The sequence below is a fragment of the Anguilla anguilla genome, chromosome 4 (genome assembly GCF_013347855.1).
Source record: "Anguilla anguilla isolate fAngAng1 chromosome 4, fAngAng1.pri, whole genome shotgun sequence".
NCBI classification, from domain to species: domain Eukaryota; kingdom Metazoa; phylum Chordata; class Actinopteri; order Anguilliformes; family Anguillidae; genus Anguilla; species Anguilla anguilla.
In genome coordinates this window covers 63,517,066-63,540,052 of record NC_049204.1, presented here as the reverse complement: position 1 = coordinate 63,540,052, position 22,987 = coordinate 63,517,066, and the positions used below count along the sequence as shown (strand labels likewise).

Here is a 22,987-nt window from a genome sequence, read left to right as displayed (position 1 = left end):
TATACAAGTGCAGTCATGTGTATTTGAAATTATCATTGTTACTCTGTAAAACTATTTAGGCTCTACATAAGGAATGAGAGTGTGGTGGCATTTCTTGCATTTTTTTACAACCCACTCCCAGGCTGAATCCATGAGACTATGGAAATGATTTGCTTTGGTAATCAAGTGCCTTGTGCAGTTTGTTCTGATTTTGGGATTTTGAGGGATTTTTAACAAATACAATGCTTTATATTTTTGTCTTTATTCCATGGGTTTTTATTCAGAAGCTCCTGAACTCTGGGTTGACCAGCAGGAGGTGACCGGTGTGGAAGGGGGCCATGTCAGTGTGCAGTGTCACTATAATGAACCGAGCAGCATGAAGAAGTTGTGCAGGGCTGAGGGCGCCTGTGTGGAAGTGAATTCTGCTAAACCTGGAAGATCAGAGATCAAAGATAACCGCTCTGAAAATGTCTTCATTGTGACAATGAGGGAGCTGAACAGGGAGGACACAGGCTGGTATTGGTGTGCTGCTGGAGAACTACAGATCCCTGTACACATCACTGTCTCTCAGAAAACTACTACTACTACAGTCACCACAAGTAAGGAACTTAAATTAAACAAACCTGTATACCAATGCATTTAATCATAGAATATTAAATGGTCTTTTCTCTCACTTCCTGTCAGTGAGGGTTGAAAAGCAGATGTGTATAAATGGTGTTTTCTCTTCTGACACTTCATAGCAACCCAATGTGTAACATCAAGAACACTATGCACATCTCTTCCAGTTAGCACAGCAACCACATCAGCTACAGCCACCAAGCCTTCAACCTCGAAGCAGTTAGCAGTCACAATACCTCGGTCATCTCTTCCACCCACAACCACTTACAACAATAGGTAAGGTATTTATAAAGAAAAAGCCCTCTAAATATTAAAAAAAAATAAAATAAAAAAGTAAAAGAAGATAAGTTTTGTATCTTTACAAATATATTTTTATGAAATAAAATGTTATGAAACCAGATATTCAGCTCAAATGCAGCATCATTTCAGAGCAGAGCTTCTCATTTCTTTCAGCAGCAGTAGTACTGGAATCCCGTAATGTGGATATATGACCCTAAAGCATGCTGCTGAGTTTAAATTTCATGCACCCTGTTACTGCTGTTAAGCCCTTCAGACCTCATAATCGTCCTGATGACATCAGGGATACTGTTGCTGGCAGCAACTGTTGCTACTGTTACCTGGAAGCAGTGGAAGAAATACAGTGAGTTAAAAAAAATAAAAACAATGGTTAAACTTTCAGACTGGGCTTTGCACTTTCTGACTGATACCATCACATCTCTCTCTCGACCCCAAGAGAACAACAAACTGACCAGCCCAACAGAAGGGTATTCTAATGTGTTCTACTCTTCTACGTCTACTGGCCAGAATACGGAAGCCAGCCGTGTTCCAGATGAGTTTTGTGTTCTCCCCTTAGCTTTTCCCCTTTCAGTGAGTGAGGCCAGTCTATGTACATCCTCTCTGATGTGTCTGTGAACAACTTTCCCACTTCCTGTAAGCAGGCAGGTTGTTCACCATGAGACCGCAGCTGCATTGGAGCTCATTCAGTGCTTTTGCTGCCTGCAGGGAACACACTGATGTGCAACCAGAGGCTTGGAAATAAGTTCCAAAGTGCGAAACTACCAGAGATAATACAGGAACATAATCTGTGGTGCGCTCACTGAATGACACTCAAACCAGTCTCTTCTGCGTAGTGCACCGACGAGCTTGGAACGGACTCTGGGGCCGCTACGCCACACCGGGGTTGCTTTGGTGTTCCTAATATGCTCCGCCGTCGCCTTTTGGAAGATTTGGCGATACCGCAGTAAGTCGTGTCATCCTTGTATTATTATTCCATTTTCAATTTATACCGCTAGTTCTGCTATAGGTCCGGTGAATAACGTAAATACGAAAATAACGTTATTTACCTTAGATAAACATTGGATCGTGTGGCCCCCCCTTGTGGTCGTGTGGCCCCCCCCAGCGGTTGTGGCCCTAAACAACCGCATGGAGTGTTTATGCCATGGGCCGGCCCTGATTCTACTGTGTGTTTGATGCAGTAGGAGCGCAGCATTCGAGAAAGAATAGAGAAGACCGGGGACGTTACGCAAATAACACCGCAGAGCCCTGCAATCTACTGACCATGGATGTGGTACGCAATGTTTTTTTTTTTTGATCTATCGTAGTACTCGATTTCCCTCTCCATCTGAATTGTGTACCGAAATTGTTTTTTCCCTTTTTTATTAGATGTAGATCCGCTCTGATGTCATCATCACCAGAATCGGTCCAGCCTCAGCTTTAACACCCCAATATCTGCACCTATTACCACGTTGCCACAGTTTTAATGCTATTTTAATTGTATATGATGATGTTTATTAATGATGGTAATAGTGCACATATGATTTAAAATTAACACTCTTTGACTATGTGCACATCAACTCTTATTTTTGACTATGTACTGTAACAAGCTACACATATTTACAGAAGGTAAATGTTATCTGCATTATGATATATAATTCCCAATGTTACTTACAATGAAGCTTGTTAAAAATTGGTTACAAAAGCAAATAATAATGAAGTATTTCTGAATCCCAACAAATGTCCCAATTGACCTGTATAAGAAGAGTTCATTGGTTTATATGCACAAGGGAAGAGTCCCGGATGCTATGCAACATGAGGAACCTGAGGATTCCCATCAAATGCAGCCATTTAGCCCATTTCAAATGTTTGACTCTGCTGCACTCTGCTGGATCAAAAAGGATACTTTCAATTTCGCTACGTAATAATGTACTGATGCCCTCTGCTGGACAAACTAAAAATGTTCATATCGTTGCTAGATGATTAAATTAATATGGTGTAGCTGACTGGCACAAAAAAGTATAAGTTGTTCATGTCTTCATGAATGTAAGAATTCTGAATGTATTCAAAAGCCAACAAACTGGGGAGCTCAATATTTACGACATGCTCAGAGGTCCTGTATTGTATCATATTCAATCGGTAAACGATTTCTTGGCTGAAAGCTGACTTTTATCCCTGTTTTATATGTATTATAAAGTTAGAAATATAATACATATACATGATAATAAACAAAACAACTAATAGTGAAGAGATAATTCATAAAGATACAGGAAATGATAATGATAGATATCCTGCTCTGGCAACTGAGAGATCACAGGCTGCAGAGCATGAGGGACCAAAGAGGTGGGGACTGAGAGGAACAGGAAGTGAGAATCATGTTAAAACGAGCTGAACCCTCTTACGGATGCATACACACAAACAAGCTGGCATCATGCATATGGCTACCACTCAGCTACTCTTCCTCTCCATCATCTTCCTCTCTGTACTGCCAGGTAGGACTCGTTTCTCACTGTGTACTGAATACTGGAGCATTGTAACAGCGATACTGTCTGCGCCATAAACTTGAATTAATGAATTATACTGAAGTCTGGAGTTTACATATATAGAATATGATTATGATGTAATTAAAATATTTTGTTGCAATCTGAGTTCAGTTGCTTCTCTTTTTACTTGCGCTAAGGAAATTTACTTTCTTAAAACCTTAGTTTACGATGAATAAAAATCACAGTTTAAAAAATAATTCATGAAGCCACAAGAAACTATGTTTGTACGTCTGCAATTGATGGTCTTTTCTTTTTTTGTTTCCTTAAAAAACTTTTTCATTGACTGTTACACTGCATACTCTTTTCTTTCTTATTTTCAAAGCCATTGATACCAATTCATACTGAAAATCCTTTTCATAAATCTCAGCTGATGAAATTATAATGCATTGTGTAGTTGTACAAGAGAATACATTATATTACACTTTACATTGCAATCATTTGGCAGACACCTTTCCAGCACAGTGAACAGCAGTTGAGAGAATCATTGTTACTCTCAGGAAAACCAGAATGTAGTCTCACTAAAAAGGCCCATTCATAATCACTAAAAGCAATGTGAACCCAAAAAATAATCTTTATTTTAATAGTTAATATATTTTTGAAACTGCCTAAAAACAACAAAATTATGATTCATTCCCCACATCAGTATGCATGATATTCTAAGTAAAATCAAGCCTTCATATACTTTGCATGATTACAATAGCTCTGAGTTTAAACTGAATGTGAAGTTGCTATGGTATTTTTCTGTAGGTGTGAATACTCTCACAGAAATAGCTTCAACCGCAAAGTAAAATGTGCTACGTTCTTTACTGTGGTGAGCAGAGAGGATTAAAAAGAGGAAATAATGCTGTTCTGCTGCCTCTAATGATAAAATGATTAAACTCAGAACAGAAGGAGAATACATATGTTTGTGTGCACTTTTGCACACATTATTTTCTGAGGCTTCCCCTTAGAAATCATTGCATTTAAAAGTCTCAGCATGTAAAGACACTGCCATCCAGAGAGTATGTTCTAAAATGTATGGGCCTTTTTTTCACGGAAGCAAGAATTAGTTTGCACAGGCTACTATATTTTATTAACCTGTAATTTAAATTTAGGCTTAATTTATGATGCTGTTCTGTGTATACATTCTGCTGTTACTTATCTATGTGTTGTAGATGCAGTGTACCATGGTGCTCTCCATTTCATAACTGCCAGGTCACTCACACACAGTTGCATCTTATACACGAGAGGGGGCTGGACCTCCATAGCTGCACCTAGGTCTCAATTTTGCCCGATTTTCGAAAATCATTCAAAAACTCCTATCTTACCATTGCTCGACTTGTAATACTGTGATTTACAGGCTATTTCTTAGAATTTTAAATGAGTTGTAAATTAATTTTTAAAGTTGGCATCTCCTGCACCACCAAAATTTGGAATGTCCAATTCACAAACTATGTACAAGCATGCTCATATACGTCCCAAATGCTGGTGTAATTACCAGAACGGATGATGCTAACTTACTACTTAACTTGCACTGCTTTAGCCAGCAGTCTAATAATGACTAATAATGTCCTACGCTAATAAGCACACAGTTATGCATGCTTAGTCTTGCATCCAATAAAACAGTCAATATGTTAAAATGACACCAGTACCAAAATAAGACAGACGCCATCGATCCATATCCACTGTTCAGGTAATGACACCGCCTTGGGAGAGTGAAGACACTCGTCTCGGGTTGTTCTCTGAAACACACGGTGCCAGCCAGCTGCTTCTTTTCACACCTCAGCCACAAGCTGCACACGCATTCCAGAGCAGGGGTGGAGGAGACCCATTTATACGCACGCGCAGAGAGCCAGCCACAGGCCCCTGGACAGACAATAGGGGTCGCTCAAGTAACAAACAGTGCTATCCCCGCCAGTTTAATCCCTCCCATATATCCCTTTGCCCGTATAGCCAACTGTGTGCCGCCCCTGCAGGGCTGTTGGCCACTGTCAGCACAAGAGCGGGATTTGAACCGAGATCGTGGTGCTTACGGCGCTTTTGCTTGTGAGCCACCCAGCAGCCAGCAAAACATACTTTTAAATTCCCCATCTGCAAACACCCATTTCCCCCAGAGTGATGTACATCTCCACTTCTGTATGCTGCTCTGGATAAGACTGTCTAAGTGATTGTAATTGAGTGTAATTCTACAGTTGAAAAGCTGCTTTTATTAGACTTGGTGGTAATGGATCACATCCTTGAATAAACTGAATCTTGACACTTGTCTATTTGAATGAACGCAAAAGCAGAGTAACTGCAATACAGGTCCAATACAGGTTTCTTCTGTGTCTCTAAAGGTATTGAGTGTGTGACTGCTGTTCTGTCTTATAAAAGAGATTTTAATGTTATGAGGCTACATATAAGTAAAGGAAAAATAAAAAATGTCAGAATATTACTATCAAGGATGTGTAGGAGAACATTACCAAATGTGCTTGTTTTAGTTTTTCATTTGTGTAATGCATTATCATTTTTAAAAATCTACGATTTAACGGAATGTTCAAGAAACATTTGAAAATTAATAAATGAATTGAATTACAAGATTATTGTAACAATTTGTTCTATATGTGTTGTAGTCTGTATCTCCCGGTCACTTGTCTCCCCAGTACTGTCTCTGTGTCTGTGTTCCCTGAGCTGCTTCACTCCCCTGTATTTGTGTGATTTCACTATTCGGGTGGTTCCGGGTTTTCGTGGTTTCCCCCCCCTCCTTCCAGTCTCGTTTTTACTTACTTCCTGCTTATATCTAGTTTTACTAATTTCTACTAATCCTTACTAATTTATAGATTGTAAAGTACTAACCTCATTAATATACTAACATGTGAATATTACTAATGGACTAACACACACTAGTTTTGGGTTTTTGATAGTTTAGATCACTATACTAATACATTAACCATTCTCCCCTTTTCCATGCTGCGCTGTAGCTCCACCCCTTTTCTTTCTAGCCTGCTCTAATGCTGAGTTCTGCAATTGCCTGCACCTGCCTCTTGCTCTGACTGCACCTCTCTCTCTCTGCACGCGTTTTTACCTGTTAAACCCAGGCCGTCTCATCATTGTTGTCTAGGTGATTCCAGTCTGCGTTTTGTCAGTCCCCTGTCATTTAATTAGTTGTCCTAATGTTCATCACCTGGATGTTGTTTGTTACTCCGCCCTCAGTCACTTAACCCCTCCTTGATTGTTACCTTCCCCAGTGTATAAATGTCAGTCTTTTCCACCAACTCCCGGTCAGAATGTTGATCGAATTCACAGTGCCGATGTTTAGCAAGCCTTTGATTATCGAGATTCCTGAGACACCCTTTCTGAACGACTTTGAGTTTACCTGCCCCTTTTGGTTTGTTTGCTTTCTGGTTTGACCTTCGCTTTGCTTTGACTTCTCTTTTGCCTGTCCCTTTGTGCATTCGCCGTTCTGATCTCCTGGTTTTTGATTTTTTGCCCGTTTATCACAATTCTTTTGGAAACTCGATTTGGCACCCTCCATTCTCTGATTACCTGGCTTCGAACCTCGGACTGAATAAAGACAACGTTTTTTTGGATTTCCCTGGTCTGCGTTTGGGTCCTTGCACAGAACATCACTATGTTGCTGTGTTAGTCCAAATTTTACTAAGACCCAATGTGTTGGTTACACTTATTGTCATGGTGTGTCTGAGTGAATAAGTGTGTTGGTGATGTTTGTACTCAGTAATAAGGGCACACCACTCACAGTGGGCTAAACACCACATTTCACCAAGACCGCTTTATGTGGACCAGATAAGGATAGGATGTATTTTATTCAGACCGGAGAAAGCAGAGAGAGTAACAGATACAGAGGGGATCTCAATTCACTCCATTGTGATGGTAAGATGAACCCAAACTGAAGTGTGTGTTTCTCTCTGCAGGTGCTGGTGCTGTGTCCACATTGAGTAAAGTATCAGTGCAGAGTGGAAGATCTGTCACCATCCCATGTCACTATGATAGGAAATATGAAAAGCATGTGAAATACTGGTGTCGGGGGTTATATTGGATTTTCTGTCGTATTGTAGTGCGCACTGACTCTCCAAAAGTTGAAGGTGAAACGTCAATCACTGATGACCCCGACAATCATGTGTTCACTGTTACCATGGCGAAGCTGAAGACAGAGGACTCTGGATATTACTGGTGTGCTGTAGAGATCGGGAATAATTTGACTGTAGATGAAAGCAAAAATCTGTACTTGTCTGTCACTGCAGGTAAGATGGCTTCACTTAGTGGGACCTGCTTCCCAACCTCTTAATAACAGCGTCTCCACTTTCCCCCAGTGATATCCTAGCGGTTAGTAGCAGCACTGAGTTTTTACAAAACTTGTAAAAAAAAAAATGAGACAGGCATGCAAGTTTAAAAATATATTTGCTACTCTGCAAAACCATTGGTTTATTTTGACTCTGCATAAAAAATGAGTGTGGTGCCAATATAATTCTTGCAATCCCACTCATTGTATCCATAAGAGTATGAAAATTATTTTGCTTTAGTCTGCAATTGACTAAAAAATTTGACGAAGCGGCACACTGGATTTTACTGGTGTGGTATAGAGATCAATGGTGGTGGAGATGAGGGCACACATCTCTACCTGTCTGTCAGTGCAGGTAAGATGGCTTCAGCACACACTGCACTGCACTGAAACCTATTTCCCAACCTCTTAATAACAGCATCTTCACTTGATGATTTTCAGTCATATGCTGCTCAGAACGTTCTACTGTAGAGTGCTGCACTGGGGGTAAATGGGTTAACCTAGCGGTTATCCTAGCAACACTGAGTTTATCCAAAACATATAAAAGTGCTGGCATGTTGGTTTGTGACTCTACAGAAAGAATGAGAGTGGGCTGGCAACTTTAATGGTACTTTCTTTGCAATCTACTGCCAGCATGAATCCATGAGAATATGGAAATTATTTGCTTTGGACTTTGAGTGGCTTTAAAATGCAGTTTATTTTTATTTTGGGGAAAACCTAACAGATACAATGCTTTATATTTTTGTCTTTATTCTATGGTTTTTATTCAGGCACTCCTGGACTCTGGGTTGACCAGCAGGAGGTGACCGGTGTGGAAGGGGGCCTTGTCAGTGTGCAGTGCCGCTATAATGAACCGAGCAGCATGAAGAAGTGGTGCAGGGCTGAGGGCTCCTGTGTGGAAGTGAATTCTGCTAAATCTGGAAGATCAGAGATCAAAGATGACCGCTCTGAAAAGGTCTTCATTGTGACGATGAGGGAGCTGAACAGGGAGGACGCTGGCTGGTATTGGTGTGCTGCTGGAGAACTACAGATCCCTGTTCACATCACTGTCACTCAGAAAACGACAACTACCACAGTCACCACAAGTAAGGAACTCAAATCAAACTAACCTGTATGACAATGCATTTTATCATAGAATTTTAAATGGTCTTTCCTGTCACTCTCTCTCAGTGAGGGCATGTTGTGAATTTTTTATTCACCCATTGCTGACAGCACTCTCTTGCAGTAATGTGCAGACTGTAGGGTGTCACTGGCTTGTAGAGAGCAAGTAAGGAGGTCTGTTCTCCTTTTACATAACCAGTGTTACAACACACATACTCACACATGCGCGCACACACACACACATTTTATAAGGTATTGGTGATGTACTTTAGTTTAGTTTAGCAACACCGAATTGTCTTCATGTAATCCCAGGGTTTTGACCAAAATATTACTTCATAACTGAAACATTTAACAGTAGATCCATTGTGCAGGAGTTGTAATGTAGATGATAAAGGAACACTTACAATATCATCCAGTGGAGCAAAATGTATGGTTATCAGATAGTGACTGATTTATTTCCTTTGAAAACTTTGGAAAATTTTCCCTAATATTAGCATGGTGAACATCTCTCACATTCATGTTAGCTGGTCACACGCCATCCACATCCTCAGCAGCCACAGGAGGACGGGCCCCTTGAGCCTGGACCCTTCTAAGGGTTCTTCCTATAGGCTACCTAGGGAGCTTTTCCTGCCACTCTTGACCTATAGGCTTGCGTTTGTAAGAATTTAAAGACTGGGGAACAATGTGAAATACTGTGACAAATGTCTAGTAATTTATCCTAAATACAAAAGTTTTGATTTGAACATTAGAAGTGTACCTTTGAGATAAAAAATAAATAATGGGAAACGTTTCAGACTGGGCTTTGCATTTGCTGACAGATACCACCACATCTCTCTCTCGACCCCAAATGAGTTGTAAATTAATTTTTAAAGTTGGCATCTCCTGCCCCACCAAAATTTGGAATGTCCAATTCACAAACTATGTACAATCTTGCTCATATACGTCCCAAATGCTGGTGTAATTACCAGAACGGATGATGCTAACTTACTACTTAGCTTGCACTGCCTTAGCCAGCGTGCTAATAATGAGTAATAATGTCCTACGCTAATAAGCACACAGTTATGCATGCTTAGTCTTGCATCCAATAAAACAGTCAATATGTTAAAATGACACCAGTACCGAAATAAGACAGACGCCATCGATGCATATCCACCGTTCAGGTAATGACACCACCTCGGGAGAGTGAAGACACTCGTCTCGGGTTGTTCTCTGAAACGCACGGTGCCAGCCAGCTGCTTCTTTTCACACCTCAGCCACAAGCTGCACACGCATTCCAGAGCAGGGGTGGAGGAGACCCATTTATACGCACGCGCAGAGAGCCAGCCACAGGCCCCTGGACAGACAATAGGGGTCGCTCAAGTAACAAACAGTGCTATCCCCACCAGTTTAATCCCTCCCATATATCCCTTTGCCCGTATAGCCAACTGTGTGCCGCCCCTGCAGGGCTGTTGGCCACTGTCAGCACCAGAGCGGGTCGGATTTGAACCGAGACCGTGGTGCTTACGGCACTTTTACTTGTGAGCCACCCAGCAGCCAGCAAAACATACTTTAAAATTCCCCATCTGCAAACACCCATTTCCCCCAGAGTGATGTACATCTCCACTTCTGTATGCTGCTCTGGATAAGACTGTCTAAGTGATTGTAATTGAATGTAATTCTACAGTTAAAAATGCTTTTATTAGACTTGGTGGTAATGGAACACATCCTTGAAGAAATTGAATCTTGACACTTGTCTCTTTGAATGAACGCAAAAGCAGGGTAACTGCAATGCAGGTCCTGAGTGTAAATGCATTTAATCGCACTGTTTGCTGGTACCATTGTTCCACGATTGTCTTGTACCACGTTACTCTTATGTTTCCTCTGTGTCTCTAAAGGTATTGAGTGTGTGACTGCTGTTCTGAGATTTCAATGTTATGAGGCTACGTATAAGTAAAGGAAAAATTAAAATGTCAGAATATTACTATCAAGGATGTATAGGAGACCATTACCAAATGCGCTTATGTTTTAGTTTTTCATTTGTATAGTGCATTATCATTTTTAAAAATCTACGATTTAACGAAATGTTCAAGAAACATTTGAAAATTAATGAATAAATTGAACTGCAAGTTTATTGTAACAATTTGTTCTATATGTTGCTGTGTTAGTCCAAATTTTACTAAGACCCAATGTGTTGGTTACATTTATTGTCATGGTGTGTTTGAGTGAATAAGTGCGTTGGTGATGTTTGTACTCAGTAATAAGGGCACACCACTCACAGAGGGCTAAACACCACATTTCAAGACTGCTTTATGTGGACCAGGTAAGGATGGGGTGTACTTTATTCAGACAGGGGAGAAAGCAGAGAGAGTAACAGATACAAAGGGGATCTCAAATCAGAAGTCAGCTGCCTTATAGACTGAGTTTTACTCCATTGTGATGGTAAAATGAACCCAAATTGATGAAGTGTGTGTTTCTCTCTGCAGGTGCTGGTGCTGTGTCCACAGTGAGTACTGTAGCTGTACAGACAGGAAGATCTGTCACCATCCCATGTCACTATGATAAGAAATATGAAAAGCATGTGAAATACTGGTGTCGGGGGTCAAAATGGAATATGTGTCGTACTCTAGTACGCACTGACTTTCCAAAAGTCGAAGGTGAAACATCAATCACTGATGACCCTACGCATCATGACTTCACTGTTACCATAAAATCTCTGACGTGGCGGGACACTGGATACTACTGGTGTTGTGTAGAGATCAAGGAGGGTGGAGATGAGTGCACACATATGTTCCTGTTTGTCACTGCAGGTAAGATGGCTTCAGCACACACTGCACTCAGAAAGACGTGCTTCCCAACCTCTTAATAACAGCATCTTCACTTGATGATTTTCAATCATATGCTGCTCAGAACGTTCTACTGTAGAGTGCTGCACTGGGGGTAAATGGGTTAACCTAGCGGTTATCCTAGCAACACTGAGTTAATCTAAAACATATAAAAGTGCTGGCATGTTGATTTGTGAATCTACAGAATGAATGAGAGTGGGGTGGCAACTTTAATGGTACTTTCTTTGCAATCTACTGCCAGCATGAATCCATGAGAATATGGAAATTATTTGCTTTGGACTTTGAGTGGCTTTAAAGTGCAGTTTATTTTATTTTGGGGAAAACCTAACAGATACAATGCTTTATATTTTTGTCTTTATTCTATGGTTTTTATTCAGATCCTGGACTCTGGGTTGACCAGCAGGAGATGACTGGTGTGGAAGGGGGCCGTGTCAGTGTGCAGTGTCACTATAATGAACCGAGCAGCATGAAGAAGTGGTGCAGGGCTGAGAGCGCCTGTGTGAAAGTGAATTCTGCTAAATCTGGAAGAGCAGAGATCAACGATGACCACTCTGAAAATGTCTTCATTGTGACGATGAGGGAGCTGAACAGGGAGGACACAGGCTGGTATTGGTGTGCTGCTGGAGAACTACAGATCCCTGTACACATCACTGTCTCTCAGAAAACTACAACAACCACAGTCACCACATGTAAGGAACTCAAATCAAACAAACCTGTATGACAATGCATTTTATCATAGAATTTTAAATGGTCTTTTCAGTCACTCTCTCTCAGTGATGGCATGTTGTTAAGTTTTTATTCACCCATTGCTGACAGCACTCTCTTGCAGTAATGTGCAGACTGTAGGGTGTCACTGGCATGTAGAGAGCAAGTAAGGAGTTCTGTTCTCCTTTTACATAACCACAGGGTTACAACACCCACACACACACACACCCATGTTTGTATTGCTATACTTCCCATTGACTTACATTCATTCCGTAATCTCTAACCCTAACTCTAACCCCAACCACTACATGCCGAACCTTAACCCTAAGCTTAACCTAATTGTAACCCTAGCCCTAACCCTAAGTCCTAACCCTAAAACAGCCTCTTTAACTTGTGGGGACCAGTAAAAAGTCCCCACCTTGCATAGTTTTCCTCATCTTTCTATCCTTGTGGGGAAATTTGGTTCTTGCAAAGATAGTAAAACATGCCCACCCACACCCACACACACACGCACACTCAGAACACACACACCTGCACACACACACACACACACCTTTGCTTAAGGTAGGCCATCAAGTTCAATGATGACTTCATCTGCTTAACTTCATAACTGAAACATTTAACAGTAGATCCATCGTGCAGGAGTTACAGATGATAAAGAAGCTCTTGCAATATCATCCAGTGGAGTAAAATGTAAACTTATAAGATAGTGACTGATTTATTTCCTTTGAAAACTTGGGGAAACTTTCCCCCAATATTAGCATGGTGAACATCTCTCACATTCATGTTAGCTGGTCACAAGCCATCCACATCCTCAGCAGCCACTGGAGGATGGGCCCCTTGAGCCTGGACCCTTCTATAGGGTGCTTCCTATATGCTATCTTGGAAGCTTATCCTACCACTCTTGACCTATAGGCTTGCATTTGGGTCTTTAAAGACAGGGGTACAATGTGAAATACTGTGACAGATGTCTAGTAATTTATCCTAAATACAAAAGTTTTGATGTGAACATTAGAAGTGTAACTTTGAGTTTAAAAAAATATAAATAATGGGTAAATTTCAGACTGGACATTGCATTTGCTGGCAGATACCATCACATCTCTCTCTCAACCCCACGAGAACAACAAACTGACCAGCACAACAGAAGGGTCTCCTACTGTGTTCTACTCTTCTACGTCTACTGGCCAGAAGACCAGTTCTCCAGAACACAGAAGCCAGCCGTGTTCCACGTGAGTTTTGTGTTCTCCCCTTAGCTTTTCCTCTTTCAGTGAGTGAGGCCAGTCTATGTACATCCCCTCTGATGTGTCTGTGAACATCTTTCCCACTTCCTGTATGCAGTTAGGTTGTTCACCATGAGACCGCAGCTGCACTGGAGCTCATTCAGTGCTTTTGCTGCCTGCAGGGAACACACTGATGTGCAACCAGAGGCTTGGAAATAAATTCCAAAGTGCGACACTACTGAGGAGATAATACAGAAACATAATCTGTGGTGCGCTCACTGAATGACACTCAAACCAGTCTCTTCCGCGTAGTGCACCGACGAGCTTGGAACGGACTCTGGGGCCGCTACGCCACACCGGGGTTGCCTTGGTGTTCCTAATATGCTCCGCCGTCGCCTTTTGGAAGATTTGGCGATACCGCAGTAAGTCGTGTGATCCTTCTATTATTAATCCAATTTTCGTTATACTGGCACATGGAGGTTTACTGCTAGCATCACTCAGTACTTTCTTGAGGCACCTTTGGCAAATCTTGTATGGAACACCCTCAAGCCAAATGAGAATTTTTTTTACCTTGAAGGATGTTTGTGTACTTGGGCACATGGGATAGGAAGGAATCATTGGCAATAACAATACAACAAACAACGAGAATACAATGAAATGCATAACTGGTTTAATGTTTCTGGGTAGAGGGGAGATAACTGTTAATGTGAAAATCGAATGTTTGTTTATTGAACGATTATTCTGTGTTTGATGCGGTAGAAGCGCAGCACTCGAGAAAGAATAGAGAAGACGTGGGACGTTACGCAAATAACACTGCAGAGCCCTGCAATCTACTGACCATGGATGTGGTACGCAAAGTTTTTTTTTTTGATCAATCAAAGTACAGGATTTCCCTATCTATACAAATAGCATGACGAAATTGTGTTTTTCCGTTGTTTATTAGATGTAGAGTCGCTCTGATGTCATCATCACCAGAATCGGTCCAGCCTCAGCTTTAACTCCTCAATATCTGTACCTATCACCACATTGCTACAGTTTTTATCCTATTTTAATTATATATGATGATGTTTATTAATAATGGTAATAGTGCACATATGATTTAAAACTAACGCTCTTTGACTATGTGTACATCAACTGTGTTATTTTTGACTATGTACAGTAACAAGCTACACATATTTACAGAAGGTAAATGTTGTCTGCATTATGATATATAATTCCCAATGAGTTACTTACAATGAAGCCTGTTTAAAATTGGTTACAAAAGCAAACAATAATAAAGTATTCCTGAATCCCAAAAAATGTCCCAACTGAACTATACAAGAAGAGTTAATTGGTTTATATACACAAGGGAAGAGGCCTGGATGCTCTGCAACGTGAGGAACCTGAGGATTCCCATCAAATGCAAATGCAACCATTTAAAATTGAAATGTTTGTCTCTGCTGCCCTCTGCTGGACAAAAAAGATACCTTCAATGTCCCTACGTGATAATGTACTGATGCCCTCTGCTGGACAAACTAAAAATGTTCATATCTTTACTAGGTGATTAAATTAATATGGTATAGCTGACTGGCACAAAAAAGTATAATTCTAAGTTGTTAATGTCTTCATGAATGTAAGAACTCTGAATGTATTCAAAAGCCAACAAACTGAGGAGCTCAATATTTACAACATGCTCAGAGGTCCTGTGTTGTATCATATTCAATCAGTCAGTAATTTCTTTGCTGAAAGCTGACTTTTATCCCCATTTTATATATATTATAAAGTTAGAAATATAATACATAGAGATGATAATAAATAAAACAACTAATAGTGAAAAGATAATTCATAAAGATGCAGGAAATGATAATGATAGATATCCTGCTCTGGCCACTGAGAGAGCACAGACTGCAGAGCATGAGGGACCAAAGAGGTGGGGACTGAGAAGAACAGGAAGTGAGAATCATGTTTAAAAAAGCTGAACCCTCTTACGGATACACACACACACACAAACAAGCATCATGCATATGGCTACCACTCAGCTACTCTTCCTCTCCATCATCTTCCTCCCTGTACTGCCAGGTAGGACTCATTTCTCACTGTGTACTGAATACTGGAGCATTGTAGCAGTGAGACTGTCTGCGCCATAACCTTGAATTAATGAATTATACTGAAGTCTGGAGTTTACATATATAGAATATGATTATGATGTAATTAAGATATTTTTTGCAATCTGAGTTCAATTGCTTCTCTTTTTACTTGCGCTAAGGAAATTTACTTTCTTAAAACCTTAATTTACGATGAATAACAATCAGTTTAAAAAATAATTCATGAAGCCACAAGAAACTATTTTTGCACGTCTGCAATTGATGGTCTTTTCTTTTTTTGTTTCCTTAAAAAACTTTTTCATTGACTGTTACACTGCTTACTCTTTTCTTTCTTATTTTCAAAGCCATTGATACCAATTCATAGAGAAAGTCCATTTCATAAATCTCAACTGATGAAATTGTAATGTTTGTGCATTGTGTAGTTGTTCAAGGGAATACAGTATATTACACTTTACATTGCAACCATTTGGCAGAAACCTTTCCAGCACAGTGAACCGCAGTTGTGAGCATCATTGTTACTCTCAGGAAAATTTTAAATGTAGTCCCGCTATAACGTAATCACTAAAAGCTATGTGAACCCAAAAAATAACAACCTGTATTTTAAAAGTGAATATATTTTTGTAACTGTCTAAAAACAATAAAATCATGATTCATGCCCCATATCAGTATGCGTGATATTCTAAGTAAAGCCAACCCTTCACATACAGCTCTGAGCATTAACTGAAAGCGTAGTTGCTATGGTATTTGGTACTGTAAGTGTGAATACTCTCACAGAAATAGCTTCAACCCCACAGTAAAATATGCTGTGTTTTTTGCTGTGGTGAGCTAGAGGATTAATCACAGGAAATAACGCTTTTCTGCAGCCTTTAATGGTAAAATGTGTGGCACCGTACTGGGCGTGACGGTGCAGGCAGGGCGGCGCAGAAATACACAGACCGAAGGTTTGGGGAAAAATAGCCCAACAGGGCCTTTTATTTAACCAAAATGATATACACAAACAAAACCGAACTCAACAACTAAATTAAAGTAAAGTAACCGAAATTAGGGGTAGTGACGGCCGGGAGACAGCTGACGGGATCCGTCTTTAAACCAGGAAGAGGGACATGATCCCGCGTCTCCACCGGACTCTGAAAGACAAGGAAAAAGTTTTAAACATGTATTGACAGCCCTTCTGCAGCCCAAAAACCCTCTCCTCAAGGGAGACAAAGGCCTCCTTTTATGCTCCCAGCCCATTTCCCTGGAGTGGCGGCAGCTGTGTTGCCTCATTGATTGCAGGTGTGTTGAGTGCACAGGAGGGAGTTGGGGAATTTCCAGGTTGCCGCTCTCCAGGGTCCTGTGGCTGGGCTTCATAGAGTGGTGCTGTCCCGGGTCCTGACCAGCTGGCCTGGTGGCAGGTTTAAGCTGATGCCTATACGGCTGGGAGGGGCACTGCGGGGGCATGCCCCGATCCACGCCACAAATGATAAAACTAAGAGTGGAAAGAAAGCATATCTGTTTCTGAGCTATTTTGCACACATTATTTTCTGGGGTCTTCCCTTGGAAATCATTGCATTATAAGTCTCAACTTTTAAAGGTACTTCCTTTCAGAGAGTATGTTTGAACTCAAAAGCAGGGTAACTGCAATGCAGGTCCTGAGTGTAAATGTTTTTAATCTCGCTGTTTATCTGGTACCATTGTTCCACGTTTGTCTTGTACTCTTGTGTGTGGTTTTTTTTGTGTCTCTAAAGGTATTGAGTGTGTGATTGCTGTTCTGTCTTATAAAAGATATTTCACTGTTATGAGGCTATGTATAAGTGAAGGAAAAATAAAAAATAACAGAATATTACTGTCAAGGATGTGTAGGAGACCATTGCTGACATAAACCTATTTATTCAGATTCTGGGCATTGGTGAATTCAAGATGAATAGTTTCAGACTGGGTAAACGTACTTATGTTTTAGTTTTTCATTTGTATGATGGATTATAATTTTTAAAAATCCACGATTTAATAGAATATTCTAGAATAATTAAATGAGCTTCAGGGAATTAATTGAGCTACAAGATCATCGTAACAATTTGTACTATATGTTGGTGTGTTAGACCAAATTTTAGTTAGATGCAATGTGTTGGTTACACTTATTTTCATGGTGTGTTTTAGTGACACTCACAGAGGGCAAAACACCACATTTCTCCAAGACTGCTTTATGTGGACCAGATACGCATGGGATGTACTTAATTTAGGCAGGGGAGAAAGCAGAGAGAGTAACAGATACAGAGGGGATCTCAAATCAGAAGTCAGCTGCCTTATAGACTGAGTTTTACTCCATTGTGATGGTAAAATGAACCCAAACTGATGAAGTGCGTGTTTCTCTCTGCAGGTGCTGACGCTGTGTCCACACTGAGTAATGTAGCTGTACAGACAGGAAGATCTGTCACCATCCCATGTCACTATGATAAGAAATATGAAAAGCATGTGAAATACTGGTGTTGGGGGTCAGATTGGAATACGTGTCATACTGTAGTACGCACTGACTTTCGAAACGTCAAAGGTAAAACATCAATCACTGATGACCCCACCCATCATGTCTTCACTGTTACCATAAAATCTCTGACGGTGTGGGACACTGGATATTACTGGTGTGGTGTAGTGATCAATAGGGGTGGATTTGTGGTCACACGTCTGCGCCTGTCTGTCACTGCAGGTAAGATGGCTTCAGCACACACTGCACTCAGAAAGACCTGCTTCCCAACCTCTTAATAACAGCATCTTCACTTGATGATTTTCAATCATATGCTGCTCAGAACGTTCTACTGTAGAATGCTGCACTGGGGGTAAATGGGTTAACCTAGCGGTTATCCTAGCAACACTGAATATTTCCAAAACATATAAAAGTGCTGGCATGTTGGTTTGTGACTCTACACAAAGAATGAGAGTGGGCTGGCAACTTTAATGGTACTTTCTTTGCAATCTACTGCCAGCACGAATCCATGAGAATATGGAAATGATTTGCTTTGGCTTTAAAGTGCAGTTTATTTTTATTTTGGGGAAAACCTAACAGATACAATACTTTATATTTTTGTCTTTATTCTATGGTTTATATTCAGAAGCTCCTGGACTCTGGGTTGACCAGCAGGAGGTGACCGGTGTGGAAGGGGGCCATGCCAGTGTGCAGTGTCACACTAATTATCGAAGCAGCATGAAGAAGTGGTGCAGGGCTGAGGGCTCCTGTATGGAAGTGAATTCTGCTAAATCTGGAAGAGCAGAGATCAAAGATGACCACTCTGAAAAAGTCTTCATTGTGACAATGAGGGAGCTGAACAGGGAGGACACAGGCTGGTATTGGTGTGCTACTGGAAAACTACAGGTCCCTGTTCACATCACTGTCACTCAGAAAACTACTACTACCACAGTCACCACAAGTAAGGAACTCAAATTAAACAAACCTGTATAACAATGCATTTTATCATAGAATATTAAATGGTCTTTTCTGTCACTTCCTGTCAGTGAGGGTTGAAAAACAGATGGGTATAAATGGTGTTTTCTCTTCTGACACTTCATAGCAACCCAATGTGTAACATCAAGAGCACTATGCACATCTCTTCCAGTTAGCACAGCAACCACATCAGCTACAGCCACCAAGCCTTCAACCTCAAAGATGTTGGCAGTCACAATACCTCGGTCATCTTTTCCACCCACAACCACTTACAGTAAACGGTAAGATATGTATGAAGGAAAAGCCCACTAAATATTCAGCTTAGTATCTTTTTAAAAAAAGAAGTTAATAATAATTAAAATAATAATAATAAAAGTAACATCGTTGATAAATGCTTAGAAGGATGTTGGACCACCATTATTTTTAATAAAATGACTGCTTTACCTGACAAATGTACCCCAGAATTCATTCCTCTTTCAAAGTCAATGAGGCGTCCTCCTACAGCTACGCTAAGGCTGTGTAAATATGATCAATAGAGAGCACAGTGTCAGATACCGAAAGACGATTGGCTCAAAGAAACAGGAGTTATTATTTTGATCTGGTGAAAGTCTGTGGTGCAAAAAATGCACAGTGTGTGTTAACATGACCCCTGAATCTCATGTTGGCCTTTAAAATGGGGGTAAAAATAAGAAAGTAAAAGAAGATAAGTTTTGTTTCTTTACAAATATATTTTTATAAAATATAATGTTATGAAACCAGGTATTCAGCTCAAATGCAGCATCATTTCAGAGCAGAGCTTCTCATTTCTCTCAACAGCAGTAGTACTGGAATCCCGTAATGTGGATATATGACCCTAAAGCATCCCGATGGGTTTAAATTTCATGCACCCTGTTGCTATTGTTCAGTCTTTCAGACCTCACATTCGTTCTGATGATATCAGGGATACTGTTGCTGGCGGCAACTGTTGCTACCATTAACTGGAAGCTGTGGAAGAAACACAGTGAGTATCCGTATGAAGCATGATGGGTGTTGAAGTATCATTTGAACGTTGTGTATATAATCAGTCAGCACACTATTAGTGAATACACTGAATACATTGAGTCACAAGAATTCCACAGGCAGTAGGGGCTCTCATGGGGGGGTCTCACAGCTCTCTTATCACGCTCTCTTATCCCAGCTCATCGTGTGTCTCCTTACAGAGAGCGTCCAGGCGAACGCAAGAGCAAGAGAGGACAGGAGGAACGAGGTGACAGTACATCGGTTTTTACACTCTTCTCTCTGCCGAGAAAGCTGAGGGTCAACGTCAGTCAAAAATCATTCAAAATATGAGCTGAGCCACAGAATGGAAAAGGACAAATGGTGACTGTGGGGGTGTGGTCCTGTGGAAAAAATTACTGCCTACAACAAAGTGTGAAGGTTCTTTATTCACGTGAAAGAAGTTCATATACAGAAAAGCTGCACTTACCAAATTAAATTAAATTCAGAACAATCTTGGATTGGATACTTCGAGCCACACAAAGTTTCTGGTTGAACATGTAGAACTGGGAATCTGCAAACATGAAGCTAAGCCTATAGACACTAGCTCTATTCACACAGATGGGCAGCCATCTGAATGACTACTATGATTTATTTCATAGTAAAATGTAGATATTGCTTTTTCTTAACTCTGTAGCTTGATATCCTTTCTCTTGGAAATTAGCTCACTTGCTTGTACCTGGTCCACCTGTTGAACGGCCCTACTGACCAGCCATTATGATGAGTTTCTCATTGTGTCTCTCCTCTGGCAGACTGTAGACTCTGAGGATGAAGTGACCTACAGCACAGTGTTCACCAAGACACGGTCATCATCACACAGAATGAGTCCACCTCAGTCACAGGTTGGGTAGCGGTTGGATTTCTCACACATTTACAAAGTGTCTTTGCAGAGAATCACTCACAAAATTCAGTCTCATTTCTTCCTTCCTACAGATGTTTAGCGATCCTATCTTTTTCAGATTTTGTTTTCTTGGATAAAAGTATAGGTATAGCTGTGTAACAAGTTCCGAATCCTAACCCTAGCTACTGTTCTTCCCTCTGGATAAAAGCATTGGCTAAATGATTGTAATGTGATGTGAACTCTGGTCAGTAACAGAAACTTGTTCCCTCTTACTGTCCCAGTCATCTGAGAGGTGTGCAGATGAGGTCATGTACTACTCAGTCATCCTGCAAAATCCACAGGTGAGACTGTTCACCATATTTCAGTGTCAGGTACACAGGCAGCAGATATCAGTAGGTTAACTGGCACACAATGGGAAAGGTGAACATGTAGGTATGATCACTAGTCTTTTAACCTTGATTTACTTCTTCAAATGTCCACACTGAAAACACAGGGTGTCAATTACAGTGTGCTTAGCTGGAGTTTAAATCTCCACAGAACTGCATTACCACTGGAACAGCTATTTAAGTCTGAGAAACAAGAATGAGCTGTTCAGGTTTCATGCAGTTATGTGGTCTAGGGGTTTCAAACTGAGGTTTTGTCTGACCCACTTGATATGAAACTAGAAATGTTTGTATACCTCTCAGTATAGTTCATTTTTAGTGACTAAATGTGTATGCATGTCCTCTTCTGTACAGGCCACACACTCCCCTAACCAGTCTCCAGCAGGAACAGCCGATGATGTGATTTACAGCTTATTGGGCCAGCATACAAAATAGGTAAGTTTAGATGGATTTGCACTTTTTTCATCAGTTGAGCAGATCATTCTTTTTGCTTCCAAAACATAAGAAGTAAGAGTCCGTAACTACTGTTGTAACTAGGAGCAGAAACTGCTGTCATATGGCATCTTTACTACCTCTACATTCCCCTGATATTTCTCTCTTTCTCTCTCATTTCAGTGATTACAGACACATGGTGGCTGTCGTAAAGGGTTCACACTCTGCTGTTTGAGTAGCGCTAAGAATAATCACAACTGTTTGACCGTCTGTCACTCTGTGGGGTTTTGGTTCCTGAATGTCAGATCTTCAGTGAAGCAGGAACTTCTTGCATGGCAAACTCTATCTGCAAATTCTACTCATATTCCACTGATGGTTTAATTTCACACAGACCGGGACATTCAGTAATTATGACCACACAGGTTTCACCTGCCAATATTTAATGCATTTAAACAGTGTAGGCTGATATTAAAGAAGTTGTAAGCTTTGCAGCACAGTATAGAAATAGTAGATCTGACTGACTGAATGCCTTTGGGTGTTCATTTGGGGCATTTATTCTTCATGCCATTCTTAGCTATTTCTGATGTAATGTGACCGGAGAATAAATCACCATTTAACAGACAAGTAAAGCATCAGATTACGAGTAATTAGCAGCTTGTTGTTGGATTAAAGCAAATTCTGGGCGTAATACTCTTCAGTTTTGCTCTTTGCCCAAGAAATATCAACCCCTTAAATCATATAAGATACTTACCTCAAGGCTCTTTGACTCATGGAAGTTGCATTTAATTTTCTTTATAAACTTTCCTTCATTCCTTTCACTTTTTTTCAGACCTTTTTTCGTTGTGCTAAAGGGTTTTCATTGTTTAACCCAAATTATCTTGATATGTATGTGTGAATGTTCCCTATCAGCTCAATAGGGGGCAGCAATGAGTTTGATGACGGTCCCGACAGCAATTCTGTTTACATCACTGAACTGTATAAGAAGAGTTCATTGGTTTATATGCACAAGGGAAGAGGTCTGGATGCTCAGCAAAGTGAAGAACCTGTGGATTCCCATCAAATGCAGCCATTTAGCCCATTTCAAATGTTTGACTCTGCTGCCCTCTGCTGGATCAAAAAGGATACTTTCAATTTCGCTACGTAATAATGTACTGATTCCCTCTGCTGGACAAACTAAAAATGTTCATATCTTTGCTAGATGATTAAATTAATGTTAATAAATCAAAAGCCAACAAACTGGGGAGCTCAATATTTACGACATGCACAGAGGTCCTGTGTTTT

The 22,987-nt window shown here is 40.5% G+C and overlaps 1 protein-coding gene across 1 annotated transcript in view; it reads left to right on the top strand.

Moving 5' to 3' along the window:
- The window catches only part of LOC118225773, a 218,164-nt gene that overhangs the window by 17,177 nt on the left and 178,000 nt on the right, over nucleotides 1-22,987 (top strand). The window contains exons 3-5 of the mRNA XM_035414675.1: nucleotides 264-578; nucleotides 17,960-18,283; nucleotides 18,687-19,001. Coding sequence (XP_035270566.1) covers nucleotides 264-578; nucleotides 17,960-18,283; nucleotides 18,687-19,001 — 954 coding nt within the window. The remainder of the gene's footprint in view (nucleotides 1-263; nucleotides 579-17,959; nucleotides 18,284-18,686; nucleotides 19,002-22,987) is intronic.